Raw genomic sequence first — 14,909 nt, forward strand, 5'->3', positions numbered from 1 at the left:
CACCCACCCCTGCCCAGGCTGCTGCTGTTCACAGGTGGCAGCACATAACCGGGACAAGACAGGGCTCAGCTCTCACTTCCCACCTAGCTAGAAAAACACATTTTTGCAAGGACAACACGAAATCTACTTACAGCAGTTATGGAGAAATTGGTTCAAAACATACAAATTTAGTACTTGCTGTAATAGTGTGACAAAAGCAAACAAACAAAAATACCCCACCACACAAAACAAAACAACTCAGATGGAAAACTGTAAGTGTCCCTAGCTCCAATATTCAGGTACTCAGCCATTAAATGGTTAACTAGAGATTTATCAATATGTCAAAAGTCTTACCTCATTGGACTGGCTCCTTCCATGCCCTCTCTCTTCATCCACAGGTAAGGGTGTTCTCCCAATAATCACCTGTTGCTGCTACACCCCCAAATAAGCTAAAACCCCATGAAATACTGCTCTGTAAGAGATGGTACCTGTATTTCTAATTTGCTAGCTATAGCACCCAGCCCCATTTAGCAGTCCATTAGCCAAAGGTAACAAGCAGTAGCACAGACTATGTACAGCACAGTACATAGATTCTGTAGCAATAAACGGCTCTTCCAGAAGCCTTTCACTGACAGGCTGCATGAAGAATCACAGAATGGCCTAGGCTGGAAGGGACCTTGGAGATCATTTAATCCAACTGTCATGGGCAGGGACGCCTCTCAACTAGATCAGGCAACATATGGGGACCGAATGGGGATCGAACCCACAACCTTGAACATCAACTTAAAATCCATCCCTCTACCACACCATCTTAGCCATCTCCATGAGGAGGGGTGTGGTGATACTTGGCTGTCTTTCCAAGCAGTGAACACACATATTCAAATATGCTGTTGAATAAGTGACAGAAATCTGGTTTACATTTCCTTCAGCAGGCAAGAAAACATATAAAGGAACACACAAAATTCCTTAAAAGGAAAAAGTTTACTGTGCCTAAGAACAGAAGTGTGCTTATTATTTTACTATATCTGTATTAAGATTACATTTTAAACATTGTCTTGGTGGTGATGCTTCATCTACCCTGGTCTGATAAATCTGGTCATGAAATCTTCCATACCATATCCCTGATAAAAAACTAATGCACAGTGTTAGGGAGGAATGATGACAACTCAGGAAGGAAAACCACTACCACCCAAAAGCAGTGTAAGAGTTTAAAGAAAACATCAAATTTCACTCCAGAGTTGTTTATGATGATGGTAAGAACCACAGCTTAGCTGTCAAATCATACTGCAGACAAAAGATTTTTTGTTTAAGAAATCTGATTGAGCAGGTTACATAAAACAGCATCCCTTTCTTACAGATATTGGCCAAAAACTTAAGACATAAGTATCAGACCAAAGCAGAAAGCTACCTTCCAGAAGTGTAAACATACTAGGACAAATGCTGGTTGTTGACAGCAGTGGCGTCTTCCAGCTTGTCACTTACCAAATTACACCTGGGCTTGTCGGTCAGCAGCACCTTTCCTCAATAAACAAACACTTGAGAGTTGAAATGCAGAAATATTTATTTTGGTTTCCTTCATTGGTTTTGAAAATTGTTTTGGTTTTATAAAACATAGAAATAGCCAACACTAAGCAAACATTTGAATTCCAATGTAACAAACTACTGCTCTAACAGTTGACTCAGATTTGTGTACCTTAATTGCACACATGTATGAAATTATGCTACAGAGTAGTGCATTACAATCACACACAAATCTTAGTGCAAACCTTGTTGTGCTTGTATTTTACATATATCCATGTTTTCAAAAAACAGCAATGAATGCTAATGCAAAACCAACTCTGTTAAGAATAGCAAAAGACTTATGCTGTAATAAGGCTTATTTCTGCTGATTTCTCAAACAAAAAAGGTAACTAGTTATTTTGTTACTTATCTGGGAATTAGTTTTGTTTTTTTTTTTATCCCTGAACAAATACCTATTCTGTGCCAACACACAGTTCTGTTGGCATATATAAATACTCCCAAATTGCTGCAAAGCATCAGGCAAACACATTCTACCTGACCTATTTTGCTATTCAGTGATGAATACTCAGTGGCTCATACATAAAGCACAGAAAACTGAGAGGTTATGTCAGAAGCTCTTCCACTTAGAGGACCTGGCACATTTTTTTTAAAAAAATGCATTTTAAATACACGTTCATTACAGGGAAACAAGTGGCTAGTACAGGTGCAGTGCTTACCTGACTGTTAGCATAGCCCAGCCTCCTGCAAGATTTTGTTTTTAGGTCTCTAATGTTCTTGCCAGAGGTTGGATCTGCTCATTTACAGGGCTGGCATTACTCTGGATTTGTATTAATGTAGCAATGGCTACACTTACTGAGTTAACAGCATCTGCACTCCTAGTGCAGAACCACCAAATGCAGACTTACTCTGAGGAACTTGAATTCAGTTCTGACACCTATTCTACAAAGGTGCACTTCAGAACTAGCTGCAGATACAGAAGGGAGAAAAAACCCCACCCACTCAGATGCCTCGCCCCAGGTAATATCAGGACTAACGCAAGATGTGACACCAGCTATACAACTGTAAGGGTGGTGGGGTGGTTTTATTTTTTGGTGGTTGGTTGTTGGTTTATGTTTTGAAGAGATTAATTAGTCCTTCTGAGGATGGAGGATACGGAGAGGCATTTTTCAAACCCGCCAAATCCTTTGTTGAATTGACAACCGCAAAATACACTGCAGACAGCAAACGTGCTGGCAATAAGAAAACCTTAGCTCCTTAGTGAAGGAGAGTCCCATTTTTGGCCAAGGAAATCTTAAATAACTTACATATAGTTACCATTTATAGTTAAGGCTCTTTTTGGAAATTGTAGGTCACCATAAAAACAGTATGCAACACAACTCGACAGTAAGGCAGTGTTCCATTTCTTCGATGTTCCTATGGCAAGTACCCATATTTGTACAAGTTAATGATTGCACAGTTTCCTTCCCTGTGTTTGCTGTAGTCAAATTACAGATATGAAGGCCAACAGTAGACATCAGACACGTGCCACTTTTCTCATTCCATTCTCAGTTACATTTTGGCGTTAGCATAGAGTTCATCTATCTGTGACTGGAAGTATTTCCGCAGTTCTGGTCTCTTTGCCTTCAGTGTTGGTGTCAGCAGGCCGTTTTCAACAGAAAACATTTCCGTGTGCATGAAGATGTCTTTGACCTGGAAAGTAAACAGTTACTTGCCAAGCTGCATTCCTTGAAATAGACAAGGCTATTAAAAATTGCCTAGACATCATAAAGTCCATCGCTTCTAATTTGCATCCAGAAAAAATTTAAAGCAGTTGCTGGAGAGTCAGATCATATTGATGTTGTGAAGTCCAAAGAATTGAGTTGTTCGGTTTTCACAAGCATCTTACCTGTTCAAATGACTTCAAACCAGATTCTTTCCCAATCCTCATCATGTCTTCCAAAATGTATTTCTTGACATCCTGTGGATACAGGGACATATTGTATAGCTTGAAAAGGGTAATTAAACAGCTAATTGTTAAAGAAGTTGCTATAAGCTAAACAGCTAATTGTTTAGTTAGATATGACTCACCTTGTTTCTGCACAGCTCTTCATATGAGCCTTCAAATCCCTTCTTCTTGGACCAGTTGCGCAAAGTCTCAGGATCAGGTACCACTATAGCTACTAAGAAAGCCTAAAAGGGAATTTGTCTATTTATTTATTTTGTCTTTTAAAGTCAACACTCTAGTTCCTACACATTTCATACTAGTCTGTGTTAGGTTTCAGACAGCATTTCTGATTCAGTCAGCCAATTCTGCTATTCAGTCAGCCAATTTCTGCTACTTTACCACAAGAGTGCAGTGCAGAAGCTTGCACTTAAGAGAATTCATCTTGTTAGGACCCACATTTCAATTTACACTTGCAAAAACCTAGACATCTTGGGTTTTTTATTTTCCCTGCACACTGTTAGCAACTTATATACAGCCATTAACACTAAATTAAAATAATCCAGCTCTGCTACATGATCTGAAGCTAAATCCAGAAACATGCCCTATAACTGCTAGAGTCAAAAGTATATTCAGAACTGAAATGTGGAATATTAAAATTTAAGATTTCAGTCCCAAAGTTTAGGGGAAGAAAGGAAGACTCCTTTTCTGCAGTCTCCTCTTGCATTCATTTTCAAAGTTACCTAAAGAACACTTACCTGCAAGCTTTCTCCATGGACAAACACCTGAGCAAGTGCTTCACATCTCAGATACACATTTTCTATTTTCTCTGGCGCTATGTACTCTCCCTGAGCTAGTTTAAATATGTGTTTTTTCCGGTCAATGATCTTCAATGTACCATTCTGTTGACAGAAATAACATCCATTCAGAAGAGGCACTTCAAATGAAAAAAAAAAAATCTACACAGATTAAGCATGCCACACTAGCACAGTAAAATAGTGCCAGAGCACTGTCAAACTAATATTGGAAGAAAAAAGGCTCCACACCCATCTAACCTGAACTAGGAAAAGCTTCAGGATGAGCACTACTAATACTTTAGCCACAGACACACAGATTTATCTACAGCAGTGCTGCCCTCCTCCTAAAATTATTTATCTTTCACCTACTTCATTGTGTACAGAAGCAAATGTTTTCTGTTTGTTAAATTACTGCTAATAGCTATAGAAGTACATTTCAGCTATATAAGTTCACTTACTGGTAGCCATTTCCCAATATCTCCAGTATGAAGCCAGCCGTCCTTGTCCAGAGCTTCTGCTGTTTTTTCTGGATCTTTCAAATAGCCACGAAATACATTTGGCCCTTTTACACACACCTGAAAACAACCATTTGTTAAGGTCTGGTACTGTGAAGGGAAGTTAACAAACAATTTGCAGTGAATAGCTTTCTCCAATGGTTCTCAATAACTCTCACTAAAAAAAGCAGTATGAATTTCATGCATTAGTACAGAAACCTGCTCCTGGTTTTTGGAGACCTAACATTTTCTATTGGTATAAAGTGTAACAAGAAGTGACTGGAAGCACCTACTCTCCTTCAGGCTAGCAGCAGGGTTCCTACCTGCTAGTTGAGTTTATCAGAAGAAGTTTATCTGAAGTTTATGTATCTGAAGCTTATTCATGAATGACCTCAACAAGGGGACAGAGCATATCTTGCTGATGGATACAGATGGTAACAAGAGACAGTAGGAAGGGTCTGCTCTGGGCAATAGTATCAGGACTGTACAACGTTGCTGATAATACAAAACCGGGAGGTGTGACTGACACACCAGAGGACTGTGCTGCCCTCTAGGATGACCTGGACAGGCTGGAGCATTAAGACAGAGAGGAACCTAATAAGGTTCAACAAGGGCAAATAGAGTCCTGCAGCTGGGGAGGAACAGCCCCATGCATCAACAGAGGTTAGGCGTAGATCTGCTGGAAAACAGCTCTGAGAAGGATCTTGAAGTCCTGGTAGACGATAAGTTAACCAGGAGGCATCAATGTGCCCTTACTGCTAAGAAGGCCAACGGTATTCTGGGGGGCATAAAGAAGAGCATGGCTAGTAGGTCAAGGGAAGTCATCCTACCCCTCTATTCTGCCCTGGTGAGGCCACATCTGAAATACTGTGTCCAGTTCTGGACCCCCCCAGTTCAAGAGACAAGGAACCACTGGAGAGAGTTCAGCAGAGCGAAAAGACAACTGGAGCTCTGGAGCATCTCATGAAGAAAGGTTGAGAGCTGGGACTCTTTAGCCTGGAGATGACTGAGGGGAGAGCTAATTAACATCTACAAATATCTAAAAGGTGGGTACAAGAGGATGGAGCCAGACTTTTCAGTAGTACCCAGTGACAGGACAAGGGGCAACAGGCACAAGCTGGAACACAGGAAGCTTCTTCTAAATACGAGGAAGAACTTCTTTACTGTGAGGCTGACAGAGCACTGGAACAGGCTGCCCAAGAAGGCTGTGGAGTTTGTCTTTGGAGACTTTCAAAACCCACCTGGACACAATCCTGTATAATGTGCTTTACACAATCCTGCTTTAGCAGGGGTGTTGGACTAGATGATCTCTAGAGGCCCCTTCCAACTCTGACAATTCTGTGATACTATGAAGAAATTCTGCTGGATTCAGAAATATTACCCTTGGCCTGGCAACATGTTCATTTCAGCTTTGGTAAGCGCCAGGGGCATTGTGCTAAAACTAGTGATGAAAAAGCTGTAAATCAAGCAAATAGCATGTTTGTTGTCCACATTAGTATCTTGGGGCTTAGAGCACTCAAAGTTTCTCTACAAAGGAAACTTCCGATTCTTTTAAGCTGAAGGTTGCCTGGATTTGTGTACCAAGTAGAAAACCAGAAACAATTTCTGTGGATATAACTGGATGCATGGGAATTTATCAAAAAACTTGCTTACAAGGTATGAGAAAAGGACCAAGAAGATAAAAAGTTTATAGGCGAAGAGGTTGCCAAGAAATAAGGTCAGACCTTACAACAAGCTAACTTAAAACAATTAGATTATTTGTCAGTAAAAAAACATGAAAGTAAAGGAATTAGTCAGGAACATGGACTAGAGCCTGTAATATCCAGAGGTGTTCCCAGATTTAAGTATCTTCTTTTCAATCTAACACCCAAGGTTGTCTAAGTCTTCTTAAGTGGTGAGAGGAGGGGACAAAGGCTAAGACTCTTGTTATTTAAGGATCAGCAGGACTATAAAAAAATACATCCTTATAAGTGTGGACAGAGAGATAGGCAAGATAAACAAGATTTAAGCAAAGCTTAAGGATTCCCGTGGTACACAACTGTTGAACAATCAGAAGTCCTAAAAGCTCTACACAAGAGTCCTCAGAAGCCACAAGGATTCAATCCATCACACTAGCTTGGGAGTGGCTTGGCATGCGTGAGTAACAGAAGACACTAAGGGAATGGTCTGGGGAATAGTATTGGGACTGTACAACAAATTGTGAAGAATGAGATAGAAAATTCAGTTTTAAGTTAAGGCCAAATGGATAATATCAATAGGAGGTGATGAAACACTAGGTCACCTGGGGGATTAGTACAATTATAAAGTGGGCAAGGAACTGGCTAAAGAATCATCAGGCACTAATATCAATCTCTCAGACTAGAAGAAATTACTAATGTAGTTCAGAGACCAATTCTTGAAAAACTCATGCCCACTATTTTCAGTGCTTACCTTAGCATAAGCTATAGGGATGCTGGTGAATCACAATACAACAAGACAGAAAAATTAGCCAACAGGAGGGAGGTCAGAATATTAAAGAGAGTTCTGATGACCTTAACACAGCACCAAACCAAGATCATGTTTTAAGAACCAAGTAATTTCTGCTACAAAACAGAGCTTATCTGGGAGGATACAAGTAGAAGAGAACTCTATCCCAGTCAAGTCAAAGGCTGACCGATCAAATGTTTTTCATGGCTCTTACAATCACAGGATGGCAGTAGGGGATAGCTTTTCCCAGTAGGTAAAGTAAACCATGTACCCGTATCCTGCTAACTGGCAGTAAGACCTCATCTGCATGGGAGCATATATAATTCTATCCACAAGTTTATCCTTCAACATGCTAACTGGCAGAAGTGAAAGGCAAGGCTGACAGAAGAGAGACTATTGAAAGCTTACTCTCAGAAAGAAGGACTAGGAGTGTTTAATCTACCTACAGAACAGACAACCAAGATCTGTTTTAGGTAAAGGATAATGAGAGCCACTTCTACAGGTATGGGCTTCAGCTCTGCAAAACAAGTTACAACACCTATTTATTAAATTCAGAGTAGTTCACACTGAGGAAGTTAGGACTGAAAGATTAAAGACAGTAACTGATATAAAGGGGCTACCATATTTATCCAAGTCCAAAGTAACTCCAAACACAGTAAACTCACATTAAAACTTCTAAAAATGTTTTCTTTGTGTTTAAGAACTACTTAGCTGTTTTTCATTATGAGAATTTGTACCCAATTCCTCTAGCAGACTAAGTTTTAAAAACATTTAAAGCAAAAATTGCTGATGAGGACTAAACATGGAGTTATACGTAAGAAAATCTCAGCATTGCTCTCTACTTGCAGACAGTTTCCTACCACCAAGCCCAACTAAATCCTTAAGTATTTCTGAGAATTAAAGCCTGGTGATTTCTCTAGTCTCATACAAATTACAAGTAAAACAAATACAGTTTATATGTTGTTTGCAGTTGCAAAGTAGTTAAGCTGCTTTTTATTTATCTCACTCCCCAATTGCCCCTAAGGCCTCTCAAAAGCCTATGAAAGACACCACCATTAATTTGCTTCAGGGCTTGGGAAGAATAAATTACTGCATGGACATCTGTTCAAAGTATATACACAAAGTTCAAGCTGTTTATGTTGTGTTTTGCAATATTTTTTCCAGGACATATAGCATTACATATAAAGCTGAGTCCTCAAAGTGCAATTTGCAAAAAAATAAACATGCATATTCAATTTGTGCAGGCTGCAGAAAAAAGTTCAGAAGAATGTGCAGGCAGTTGTCACTAATCATTAGCAGCCTTCATGGCATTTTATCTGCATTTCTCTTAACAGCGTTCCAGCCAGTTTAAAATTACCTCATCTCACACATCACAAGCTCAGTAACAAGCTACATGTATCAGCTGTTCTCCAGCACTTCACAGAGGAGGAAGCCCTCTGCTAGCATTTTACTACAGGATAAATGTGGTATGAAATAGGATAGCTAGTTTCACAGCTGTAAGATGGCATGTTGGTCATACAGCCATAAAGACACAGTGATTTGTTATCCCACAGTAAGCACCTTTCTCTCCCCTTCAATACACTGTTTTCCATTTTCCTTCTGTGAATTGTTAGCTGACATTGCATACAGGCAAAGCAGGCATCTCTAATTTTTAATTTTCATTAAACTGGTAGTTTTTTCTTATTTCAGAACCAAAAACAATCTTCCAAGGTTTCTTAAGAGGCTCATATTGACCTTTTCAAGTTACTTACCTCACCCTCTCCTTTGGCAGCTGAATAATTCATTTCTTGTACATCAACAAGCTTGACCATATTGCATGGCATGGGTGCTCCAACATGACCTATTAAGTAGAGCAACACTTCAATAGCCTGAACTGCTTTTTAGTCAGGTTCTTAAAACGACAAGCTGGCTACATGCTAAAGTAAAAAAACCTACAAAAGTAATTTATGGCAACATACTACACCAATATCAATACAGTAATAGCTTACATTTGCTGAGATCAAAACAAAATTCTCAGATATCCCTAGAATGTTAAAAGCTGAACTATATACTTAGGTTTGCTTCTTCTTATAATCAGGATCCTCACCCTTTGGGCATATTTACATAAAAGTCCTACTATAGTTTCAATTACCATATACATAGCAGATTGCTATTCTATAAAAAAAAATTACAAGGGTTGATAGTATGACCTCCCCTCTCCTAAATCCACTTCAACTTACACAGACAAAGCCTATTAAAAGTTTGGATTACTAAACATTCCTAGCTATTTAGGGGTAGAAGCTTCAATGGATCCCTTCAAAGCTTTTTCTATTTCTCTTGAAGAAAAACACTCTTATACTTCGCAATAGGTGTACTCTTCATGGAACTTTTGTAGTATCCTGAAATTTAAACCAGCAGAATGTTAAGTGCCATACCTGCTGTCCAGTCACCAGGAAGTGACAGGGAACATCCAGCTGTGCATTCAGTCTGTCCATAACCTTCATAGAACTAGGACATGAAACCAGAAGAGTTAACATTTACTTTTCAACATACAGTTTCTTTGCTGAAATGAAATTAGTATTTTGCTTTTTCTGGTTGCTTAAATTCAAGGTTAGCAAAGTCCCCAGCATCTTCTAAAATGAATATCGCTATATTAAGTTCTGTCACAATATACAATTCCAAGTCCTAATATTTCACCTTCAGTTCCAATATTTACTCAAAGTTTCACTCAATTTCACATGCTATGCAACACCTTTATAGATCAGAAAGGAAAGCAACAGTGAGCAAGAGGAAGAAATCAAGAACAGTGGCACTAGCAGTGACTTCTTTCCCATTGCTTAAGGACAGGTTTATCTAAGACAGCCAGGAATACAGTCCCTATAATAATCACAGAGATGTGATGAAGTGTATACAACACAGGCTTCCCTTTTCAGTGCAGAACGCATTGCTACACCAGCATGCCATTGATGAACTTCAGGAAGTGACAAGAGCCTCACACCTTAGAGTGTTTTCATGTTTTCTATCCTTGAAATTTATTTCAACACATTTGCTCTATACTGTGTTATTGTTATGTAAATTTTACCTCAAAAACATATACTGTGAGGAGGCTCTGAAGATAAATGCAAGTGTGTGCAATCTGAGGATGATACTGGAGAGAATCAAAGCAACTACACTACAATATCATGACATTGATTAGATTCTCTACAGTAGTTATGAATACTTCTATAAGCAAGTCAGAAGAAACTTAAATTGAAGAATATTAATTATTGTTTACAATATCCCCCCTCAAAAAAAACCAAACAACTTTCCCTTAAGGCAGTTCAGCTGATTACTTCAATTATAATAAACTTTGGAGTGAATACAGAAATGTCAGGGAACAGAGTTAAACTCTGAAAAGGGGTATACACTTGTATAGTCTCCAAGAAGGATGCCAGAAGGTTATCCTTATAATCAGGCTATTAGAAATGCTCTAAATCAAAGCTGAAACAAGGTATTAAAATCTTGGGTTTAGGATTAAGGCTGGGAAACTCACCTGACAGCCAAGAGCTGTTCTCAGGAAGGTCAGTACACTTGCAGATACAGGTGCAGCTCCTGTAACCATCAGTCTTACTTTTCCTCCCAAACTTGCCTACAACAGACACAAGATACTGTGGACACCAAAAGCATTTTAGAGAGATTTCCAGAGTCTTTTTCCATCCAACCCTCAGCCACTATTCACCTACAGTGTCACCCAAGGATGTTAGTCTCCTAGTGCAAGTTATCTGTCTTGCAGTGTTTTTAATCTCATTAATGGCTGGAAGAAACAATATCTCAAACATACAGTACCTACAAAGACTATGCTGTGGTGTCGTTGCAATTCAGACTCTGCCAGAAGTCTGAAGAGCTCAAGTCATGGCCTTACAGCAGTGGCTTTATTTTTAACTGTCTTGTGTCAGCTTCTTTTACATCCTGAATGCTATAAAAAGCAGCTAAAGGGGCACGTTGCACAAACAAGGTTAAGGCCATAGCAAGTGAGTGCCAGATAGTGAGTAGCAGGCATAACTTACTAGTGACCAACAGTGAGGAGACAGTAGGGGCTAGAGGTGGCACTGTGTCATATTTAGCATTCCTCCCTCAGAAGGACAGTGTTTGCTTTCAGAGTGGTAAGAGAGAGAAGCACCAGACTGTTTTAGAATAACTTTCCTAATACAATGAGTGGAATTGAAAAAATGAAGTTGGAAATAAAGACAGCTTTGATTCTTATTCTGAGTAGCCAGGTAGTCTTTAATCAGTGGTAAAAGCTACACTAGATTATAACCACTCCTATGAAATGCAGCAATCACAAGCTTAGATTCAGAGGCATACCTGTATTTTACGGAAGATGACTTTATCCCAGAAACTGTTATTTCTAACTATACCACTTCTGAGTTCTGCTTCTTTCCTCTTGGAAGCAAAATCCAGCAGCCACCTCTTCAATGAGGTATCTGCCTGTCCAAAAATCTATTAAGAAAGATGATCTGTGGTTAGAAACTTCACAGACTACTATTCCCTTTTGCTTACAGAAGCATACAGAGATTCTTGACAGTGAAAACCAAGTAAATTAAACAACCTTATGGTAGGCATCTTAATTCTAAGAATAAATACTCTGTTTTGATTTTCAGCCTATACCTCAGCGTGAGAGATGTCCACTAAAATTACCACTTAACTAATTGTTGCTTCCCAAACTGTGTGCTGCTGTTTCAATGTATAGCTTCTTTATCAAAATAAATGATAACTCATGTTTTACTTTTCTATTGCAGTATGATCAAAATCCAAACTGAGTATGATTTTTAGTGTATTTTTAGAAGGACACCATCACAAAATGTAAAGTAGCACAGGGTTTTCTGAAGAAATACAGGACCCTTCAGAAATACCAAATGGAGATCTGTCTTGCATATATAATCTTGCTATTTGGATCACTTCTCAAAGGCTCCTCCTAACTGTTATCAGGAAGCCAGAGCATGCTCAACAGCAGACCAGAGCTTAGTATAGTCACTTGGAAAGAGAAAGACCCAGCAGCTCTTCAGCATTACAGCCCTGCCTGCTACCCCAGTTTCCCACTTGACATGCCAGGTAACTGCAAGGCTGGGCAAGACTGAAACAGTGCCATAGCAGTGTGAAAACACCAGAGCACCAGAGTTAACAAGCAGAAGGACATTATGAAAGGAGAAGAGTCCTAAGTTCTGCTTCTCAAACTCTAGGTGAGAATGCATGGGCAGAATGAGACTACAGGCTAGTCTCTGGATTTCCTCCCCTCCAAATGGATCCGAGTTGCACTATTTGTTCCTGAAGCCAAGAAGAACCTTGTATTACTTGCTGTTCTCTTAGTCTCCCACTTAGAGCACTGTCCTGGCTAAAACAGCATATACAGCTCTGCTATTTCTTCAAGCAGTCACAGAACTTCTTGTGCTATCCTTCAACTCCCTTGTGTGTATCCCACATGCAGGCAGTCATCCATCTGCAAAAGGGTGTTTTAAAGTCTGAAGTCTAAGGAAAAGAATCTACTTCTGAATGCCCATCTCCAGTGACCCTGAGCAAGGCAAGTAGTGAGCACAAGGAGGGGCCGGGGCTGCTGACAAGTCCTTGCACCAGCACTTCCAACTGGGTGATTTATAATTCTCCCTGCTAGAACACGTCGGCTGCTGTGTAGGAAACTTGTATGCATCCATGCAAACATATGCAAACACCTGACCTTGGTTTGCAAATTCCACTTCATGAGTCAGATGCTAAAAGCATGGCATGCAGATGCTAAGCCTCATGTTCACATTGTAGACTGGACTTAAATAACTTGCTCAGAGCAAAGCAGAAAGTGATTAAGTTAGAGAACCAAGTCCCCTAGTTAGGCTTTTCAACACTAGTATTTGCTGCCTGAAAGTGTTTTAATACAACCAGTACTATGCCCTGCACTTTCAGATCTCTTTTTGAAAGAGATATACAATTTGATAGCATACTAATTATCCAGAGCACAACAGTTGCTCTTACCCTCACAGAGCAAACCTCATTGAGTCTTCTCCCTGCACAGGTCTAGATTCATGCCTGTAGACTTACCTTGTCAAACATTCTGTTCAACAGTCTTGGTACTACAGGAAATACAGTTGGCTGCAGTGCTTTTAAGTCATCCATAAGCAGTCTGATATCCCCTTGGAAGAATCCTATCCGAGCTCCATGGCACAAAACCACACACTGGTAGAAAAAAAGTAGACACTCAGAACACAGGATGTATAATGTGTTCTAGCTGTATATGTATGACAGTCCTACAGACTGGACTGTGCAGGATCCACCTTAAATCCTCTCAGCTTTTGGACTAGTTCTGCAGCATTCTCAGACTATGGGATGGGACTAGAAAGACCAAGAAGCAAGACATGTCTGATGCACCCAGGCCAAGGACTTTGACAGAATAAGATAAAGTACAAAAGTCCTATCCATAAAGGGCAGTTGGCCAAATAAGGCAATGCCAGTGACCCAGAGGCAGCAAAAGATTAAAAAGCAGAACTTCTCCATTTTAAATATTTAACAAGCTTATTTAAAAACCAGAAGACCTTTGTTTTTTCCCTGCTATATACTAAGAAATTCTGCATTTAAAGTCAGCACATGCTATTTTACCAGCAGGGATTTATGCCTTATGCTACTTCATTTTCATTCTCTTGCACTCTGGTCTTCTTTTCTGTTTCAAAGGACTGATGCAAGTAGAGGATCTGTTATTAGGTGATCAAGATACTCTTTAGAAGATGCCAGCAGAGCCACTGCTTACTTCTGCATCACTTTAGACTTGACAGCAAGTAATGCAAACTCAACCCTCTTGCATTCTATATTCTCTGTTAAGAATCTAGAAGTTCTACTACCCACACCTATACATGTCCTCTTTTGTCTCTTTTGTTTTTCTATTTAATAACATTTCTGTTCTTCTTGTGTTTACCTATACCTGCTTGGTTTTTTTCTTCTGCTTCCTCTGTAACACCTCTTCCTCCATTCCCTGCCATCCATTCTCATCTTTTCTACAGAAGAAATACTGAAGTGTCACTTTTTCCCTTCACCTGTGCTTTGCCACCATCTGCTAAAAAGCAACATATCCATCAGTCCAGAGGGACTGAGCAGCAAGCACCTTTGCTAGGTGGGAACACATTTGTCCTATCAAGTTTACAGACATTATAACTTCCTCAGGAAGAAAAATAAAAAAAAAATCAGTGAACATAAGATTTACAACAGGGATAGGAGACTAAAGATTGCTTCTGAGATCTTGTGTTCATACCTAACCCAAACAGTAACAAATCTTTTCTTTTTACCAAAAGTGTCCTCTCTTAATCTCCTTATGTATATACCCAAGTAGTCACCTACTTGGTGTAATCACATCAAGCAGCAGAGGTATACCGAGATCCAAACACTTTTCCTTTATCCTTTAGAACACAAGTTCCCATCCTGTTTCCAGTGCACAATCAAGAGCAGAGCTGTTACCTACAGAGCTTGTACCTTTCTGGTGTAAGACAGGCATTGGTAAAACAGACACTGGAGTACAACTGGTAGCCGGGTGACCAGGAGAAAGAGTGCTGAAAGCCTAAGGGTACCTGTACACCTCAGTTACGCTCTGTTCCCAATCTTCGTAACATATATAGGCACACATGTGTATATATGTATGTACATGCTTTTGGTAGAAAGCCAAATATTCCTGAAGTCACAGGACAATTTCTGGATCAACATGCCTTTTCACACTTGCACAGACGCTGGTTATTTCCCTAC

The 14,909-nt window shown here is 39.7% G+C and overlaps 1 protein-coding gene across 2 annotated transcripts in view; it reads right to left on the bottom strand.

Annotated features, from left to right (window-relative positions):
* Positions 1-2,764: 2,764 nt before the first annotated feature.
* The window catches only part of ACSL1 (acyl-CoA synthetase long-chain family member 1), a 30,432-nt gene continuing 18,287 nt past the window's right edge, over positions 2,765-14,909 (bottom strand). For both annotated transcript variants that reach the window (XM_009872340.1, XM_009872341.1), the window contains 10 exons: positions 13,224-13,358; positions 11,502-11,636; positions 10,690-10,785; positions 9,593-9,665; positions 8,930-9,018; positions 4,677-4,793; positions 4,180-4,323; positions 3,568-3,669; positions 3,386-3,457; positions 2,765-3,189 (listed from right to left, as the gene is read on the bottom strand). In XM_009872340.1, the coding sequence (XP_009870642.1) occupies positions 3,049-3,189; positions 3,386-3,457; positions 3,568-3,669; positions 4,180-4,323; positions 4,677-4,793; positions 8,930-9,018; positions 9,593-9,665; positions 10,690-10,785; positions 11,502-11,636; positions 13,224-13,358 (1,104 nt within the window). In that variant the 3' untranslated portion in view covers positions 2,765-3,048. The remainder of the gene's footprint in view (positions 3,190-3,385; positions 3,458-3,567; positions 3,670-4,179; positions 4,324-4,676; positions 4,794-8,929; positions 9,019-9,592; positions 9,666-10,689; positions 10,786-11,501; positions 11,637-13,223; positions 13,359-14,909) is intronic.

The sequence above is a fragment of the Apaloderma vittatum genome, unplaced genomic scaffold (assembly GCF_000703405.1).
Source record: "Apaloderma vittatum isolate BGI_N311 unplaced genomic scaffold, ASM70340v1 scaffold39486, whole genome shotgun sequence".
NCBI lineage: Eukaryota > Metazoa > Chordata > Aves > Trogoniformes > Trogonidae > Apaloderma > Apaloderma vittatum.